The sequence below is a fragment of the Morone saxatilis genome, unplaced genomic scaffold (assembly GCF_004916995.1).
Source record: "Morone saxatilis isolate NCDOM2014 unplaced genomic scaffold, NCSU_SB_2.0 Contig8, whole genome shotgun sequence".
Taxonomy (NCBI): domain Eukaryota; kingdom Metazoa; phylum Chordata; class Actinopteri; family Moronidae; genus Morone; species Morone saxatilis.
Window position 1 is genome coordinate 329,325 of NW_023340257.1, and position 6,537 is coordinate 335,861.

At 38.5% G+C, this 6,537-nt stretch overlaps 1 protein-coding gene across 1 annotated transcript in view; it reads left to right on the forward strand.

The window, feature by feature from the left end:
- nf1a (neurofibromin 1a) overlaps nt 1-6,537 on the forward strand; it is a gene marked incomplete at its 5' end in the record, with an annotated part of 65,945 nt that overhangs the window by 5,345 nt on the left and 54,063 nt on the right. The window contains 8 exon segments of the mRNA XM_035679457.1: nt 236-364; nt 484-558; nt 651-782; nt 1,905-2,042; nt 2,203-2,316; nt 3,326-3,405; nt 4,306-4,429; nt 4,686-4,932. Coding sequence (XP_035535350.1) covers nt 236-364; nt 484-558; nt 651-782; nt 1,905-2,042; nt 2,203-2,316; nt 3,326-3,405; nt 4,306-4,429; nt 4,686-4,932 — 1,039 coding nt within the window.

The window sequence follows — 6,537 nt, forward strand, 5'->3', positions numbered from 1 at the left end:
TTCTATTCCATTTCTGCCAATAGACATCCTTACTAAATGTCACACACCATTTAACAGTGATTTTTTTCTGATTAATGAACAACTATTTGTAACTGTTGTAATTATCTCAATAATTCTGCTGAATGTGTTAATGACCACCATTATTTCTCTCTGTGGCATATTGAATGAGTATATCTAAGCAGAAATGTGCTTTTGAATGACTTAAAGTGACATGTGACCCTTGTTGTCCAACCAGGCTCTCCTGTTCAACCCAGCCAAACCCTTCTGGAGAGGGACAGGCAGCCAGAACGCTGACGTGGAGCTCATGATGGACTGCTTTGTCTCCTGTTTCCGCATCAATCCTCACAACAACCAGCACTTTAAGGTGGACTGAAAAGAAGTGATACTCATTAGTTGTTTGTGATGTTTCCCCTGCTTTACTCATGGAGCACAGCATCAGCAGCTCTATCTGGTTCTCATGAGTGTTTCCACTTTGTCCTGAAGGTCTGTTTGGCCGCCTCCTCCCCCTCCACCTTTCACTTTGTCCTGGTCAACTCGCTGCACAGAATAATCACCAACGTAAGTCTGCAGAGCTTCTTCACACGTCAGTGTCTATAGAATAACTGTATGCGTTCACTTGTTATATCTCATGCTATGTTGTCTTCTTTCAGTCCCATCTGGATTGGTGGCCTAAGATTGATGCAGTGTACTGCTACTCTGGAGAGCTTCGCTTTATGTTCTCAGACACCCTCAACCGGGTGATCCAAGGTGTTGGCACCCACGCTCCACTACGCATGACACCGGTGAGCAGACGGCAAATTTTTATGTTACTTTTATATTACATATTCTGTGTAAGTTATATTATGGATTAAAAAAAAGTCAAAATCAACTTGACACACTGAAAAATAATTCAAGTTGATCACAACTAGTTTGTTATTTTTGTAGTTTTGTGCCTCATTTCTATCAGTAATATTAACATTGTATTTACCAAAGTAGTGGTTGAGCTCAAGGAACACCTACAATGAAGTCCAACAGCAAACACGAGGTTGCAAACAGTTTGAGATCTGAAGTTGTTTGAGATTTAAATGATCTAATCCACTTTAGTTTGAGGTCAAACTGAAAGTGAGCTCACCTGAAATGTCATCAATAATCCCTCGCTACTATGATAGGTCCAGCAGTTTAAAGTTGACCCAGGAAGTCGAAGTGTAAACTGGGGTGGATGCTCACAATGGTTAGAAATGTGTTCCACTAACAGAATGATGTATAGCTAGCTGCAGGGTCCCCACGCATCCTAGAAAAACCTGGAAATTTAGAGACTAGTTTTCCAGTCACAGTATACACAACAACATCAGTAATAAAGAATACAATTAAAGGCAATATATAAGGTAAACCGATACAACTAAAAACTTGTAAACAACAGTGAACACATACTTATACTTTCTATAATAAAGTTATAAGTAAAGAAATGCACATAATCATGAAAGTGTGTTTTTAAAAGGGATTTAAAAGATCAAATAAAAATAACTTTAGAATCAGAATCACTTTTATTATCCAGGTATGCATACACATACAAGGAATTTGACTCCGCTTTCATGTCGCTTTCAATGTACATACACAGAAATGGGCATACATAGAGCAAAAAGAAAACAAGCTTGACAAAGTAAACATGAATTGCCATGTGCAGATATAATATATATTTATCCGTCTACAAAGTAGACAACTTACAACTGCAGTTTAAAATGCCTAATTCTGTCAGGTAGACCATAGAGAGATATAATGTGGCCATATCGCCCACCCAATAATCTTTGGTCACTTAGATCCGAATCAAGGCAAATACCAATTCATATTGCTGAGAGGAATGCTGACTAAAATAGTATGTTGTAATTATATGTAGTAATAATTTTGCCTCCGTTTCCCTCCCACAGAGTCTGACATTCAAAGGGAAGATGACCACCAGCCTTAAGTTCAAAGAGAAAGCCACAGAACTTGACACTCGAAGTTACAAGTGCCTCCTTCTCGCTCTGGTCAAACTTATCCACGCTGACCCCAAACTCATGTTGCATGTGAGTCTATCTTTCAACATTGAATGCTTTTTTTGCATGCAGGTTTTTGCACCCATACACTCCAGATGTTTTTGGTTCTACTTATTTAATTTTAACTGTATTTTCTGTGACTGCAGTGAACTTGCTCCTAATTATTTGTGTGCGTGTTGCTTTGTGCTAGAACCCAGTAAAACAAGCTCCAGAGATGCAGAGCAGCACAGCAGAGCTCATCACGGGCCTGGTGCAGCTAGTGCCTCTAACCAACACCACCCAGCTCTCACAAGAAGCCATGGAGGTCAGACACCAACCCACTCCTTTACTGAATGCACAACTGGTTTCTATGGCAGAGTACAATTGGTAGAATTATCACTTGAAGAAGCATTGTTGTCTTGTTAACAACTTAATTTTTTTTTTTTCACAAATCCAATTTTTAATGAATATTAAAAAAATACAAAAGAATGTATTTGTACTATCGACACATCAAAGGAGCAAATTGGAGCAGCAGAGGTTGAGAAATCCTGACTTTTTTTATTTCTTTCAACACTTCCTGCAGATGTTTCAGTTTAAAAGCCTACCAGGAATGGGAGAAATCATGCCCTTTAAACTGCTGAAATGCTTTTAATACGAAACATCTGTGCAGGAAGTCACAATTACCATTAAGTTTCATTGAGCTCAACAGTGATTGGTTGTTAAAATAGGACGTGTTCTCAGCAGAGTTGTACTGGTGTCATTGTACTGAGGCAGTTAGTGCTGTGGAAATGTATGAAATTATGATGAATTTATCAAGATTACAGGTAGACATGGAGGAAGTTCTTGTATTCACACAAATAGAGAAATCAAACAGAAGTAGACAGGGCTGCAACTAACGATTATTTTCATTATCAATATTATCTAACATTTTCTCCATTAATCCATGGGTTGTTTGGTCGATAAAATGTCAGAAAATAGGGAAAAATGTTGATCAGTGTTTTCCAAAACCCAAGGTGACATCCTGAAATGTCTTGTTTTCTCCACCACCCAAAGATATTCAGCTTACAGTTATGAAGGAGGACTAAAGAAAGCAGAAAATATTCACATTTGAGAAGCTGAAATCTGAGCTTTGGACATTTCTTCTTAAACATTTATTCAGAACTATTAATTTATTATAGTATATAGTTTTATTTATATAACATTAAGTTTTTGTTGTTTTTCTGCTTTTGTATTAACTTTTTTGTGTTCATTTCTTTTTTACTGTCAAACCTCCACTAAGCACAAACCATTGTTTCTGTCTCCTCCTCCTGGTTCTTGTGTGTTTCTGTGTCCAGGCTCTGTTAGTTCTGCACCAGCCAGAGACCATAGAGCTGTGGAATCCTGATGCCCCAATAGAGACGTTCTGGGACATCAGGTACTCGGCGATCTTCTCATCTTTTCATAAAAGAATCAAATGCCCGGCTCTAGTCCACAGTCATAGCATTGAGCCGCAGTTGTCTGCTGTGACGGTAGCTTTTCAGCATTTTCACGTACCTTTGCATTTTTTAACATTTAGTTTTGGTTACATTCAGTTTGAGAGATACAATATCTGTTAAAAGAAAGGATTTTAGGGTTAAAGCCTGAAACCTAAGTAGACTTGATGGATGCCTCTGTCCTGAGCTGTGCTATGTGGTCTATAGTAAGTTGCTGCAGCTGAACTGAAATCCTTGCAGGTAGTGTGATTAAATGTGTGAAATATAAACTTGGTGTGAGATGGTTCACTTCAAGTGCACCAACTCTGTCGGACAGTCTTCATTCGAATTGTCAACCAGGACAGGTGAAATTTGAGTGGCTGATCAAGGAAACACAAGGTTGTATAACAAAATGGAAGTTTGCAGTTCCTTCATGCTAAGCATATAGAAAAAGATCATTACATTTATATTAAACAAATGCATAAAATAAATCAGTATATACAGTTATTTATTTACATATATACATACACATATACAGCCAGGAAATAATTCTGTAGGTCATCTTTTACCTTGATAATAATATGGTTTCATCTTCAAGTAAATAAATAAAAGAAATATAAATACAAATTAAAACAAAAATGTAGCAAAAGTTTCCAGCCGCTGCATCTGCAGGCACAGCTGATGCTATGTGGGAACTGAGTGTCAGTGTCTATGAGCACTGGAAAGCCCGAAAAACCTGTTGTGACCTTTTTTTCCAATGTCATGGTTGTGTGAAAAACAGCAAATCTTTACTTTTCTTGATGCTCTAAACTTATTTAGTTTACAGAATAATATCTTCTCTCCTTTTTTGCTTCTTCCTTTAGCTCACAGGTGCTCTTCCTCATCTGCCGCAAACTGATCGGCCAGCAAATGGTTAATGGGACAGAAGTTCTCAAATGGCTGAGGGAGATCCTCATCTGCAGGAACAAGTTTCTGCTCAAGAACAAGGTACAGTCCCGTTCCTCAGCTGTAGCAACAGGCTGCAGGTAATGACAAATAATCCGACCACTGAACCAATATCTTCGTTTGGGCCAATCAGTGAGAATCACTTACACAATGAGCAGTATAGTTCTCTTGGAGTCTGTTTCGCTGGCTGAGAACAGATTTTTGGTGGTGTGAATGCTCAGAAAGCTTTAAGATTTGGTGTGTCTGTCTGTGAGCGAATCAGTGTGTAGACTACATCTTTAGTCCTTGATTTTTACAGGAGTGTGCCACTATGGGTGGTGGGATTCCCATCTGCCGGCAAGCGCAGACAAAGCTGGAGGTGTGTCTCTACATGTTCCTGTGGAGTCCAGACACCGAGGCGGTGCTGGTGGCCATGTCGTGTTTCCGCCACCTCTGTGAGGAGGCTGACATCCGCAGTGCCGCCGACGAGGTGCCCGTCCAGACCATCCTGCCAAACTACCCCACCTTCAGTGAGCTGGCCTCAGTCAGCAACATGATGGGAACAGGTCAGTACTGTTTCTCACCTTGAATACTACAGCTCAGTGTTCAGCACTGCACCAGAGCTTCTCACATATGGTACATTTTATTATTTTTTAGTGATTTTAAATGAACAACCAACCAGTGATCCTCACAGACTGTTTAATCACAAATGCCTACGATCACTTCCATTAACTAGTAGCATGTGGTAGAGGAAAGAAAAATGTAATGATAGAATGAGGGGGAACAGTATACTATCAATGGAGATTTTAGTAATGGAGTATTATACCGATGATTCCATCGATTAATCAGGTTTGTTGTGAAAGTCTTTCCCGGTGTGTAAGGAGTAGTTATGTTGTTTAAGTCAGCCTAGATAAGCTCAGGTTGCAGTATAATAGTTACTGAAAGGCTGAACATTGTGAAGAAAAAGAAATGAAATGAAAAGTCCCTGTTTATGTAACGTTACTATGGCGTCTTCTTGTACTCTTACAGCAGAGTTGCTGCAGACTGTGAACAGCTAAGTTAGCTAATCAGAATCGGTTTATTGCCAAGTATGTTTTTACACGTACAAGGAATTTGCCTTGGTGCATTGGTGCATAAAATCACACAAAAATAATACTTTTTAATATATAAATAAATAAAGATAAGGATAAAGATAGAAAGATCTAAACTGTACAGAAAAGATATTTACAATGTGCAGGATAGAAAAACCAACAGTGCATTAATGTAATGCATATATCCAGGGTGGGTTTAAGAGACAACCAAAGCAACCACATGTCAGCTATAGTCATGCTAAAGTAAATTAAAATAGCCTGAACTGGAGGTTTCCCAAATCCATTTTGGAGCTGTGATCAGATACTCAATCGCATTTTGTGTTGTGATTTTTTTATTTATTATTTTTTTTACTGATAATTTAAAAGGATTCTATAATTTGATTTAGAAAATTTAAGAGAAAATATATTTTATAGATTTTTGTCTCTTTTATAATTTGTCTTCAATCTCTTTTTGTTAAAAGAAAAAGAAAGTGAATTGTATCAAATCATGGGTTGAGTGTGTCATTACATGACCAACTCCTCTATATTTTCCAAAGCACCTTCTGCACCCATAATAATCATCTGTGCACAACGCTGTATGGCTGTATAAAGTTATATGATTAAACAAACAATGATTTTTAGTAATGGAGTTACTCGAGGGATGGTTTCAGCCCTACAGATGTGCCATTATCTTCCTTACTCAGTATCAATGATGTGTATCAGTATCAGTATCAGTGACGTCAGCCTAAGCTCAGATAGCTGTACTACCCCGAATATGGCCAACAGAGGGTTAGGATCAGTAAATGTGCAACATGCCTTTGATAGGGTGTTCAAACACAGATGTACTCCAGCCACAGACAGGACCAAACCATCTGGCTGTAGGCACCTGGATCACGTCTGCATCTGCATCTCATCTACTCCTGGAAAATGTTTTGCTCGTCTGATGGAGCGTGTAAAGTGCTCTAAATGATAGTGGCGTGTACTGGATGCATATTGATTCATTGATAATATTGAACTAATCATTAACAGCAGCACTCCTGATAAGATAAGATATTCCTTTATTTGTCCCACAATGGGGAAATTCCGATGTTGCAGCAGCAA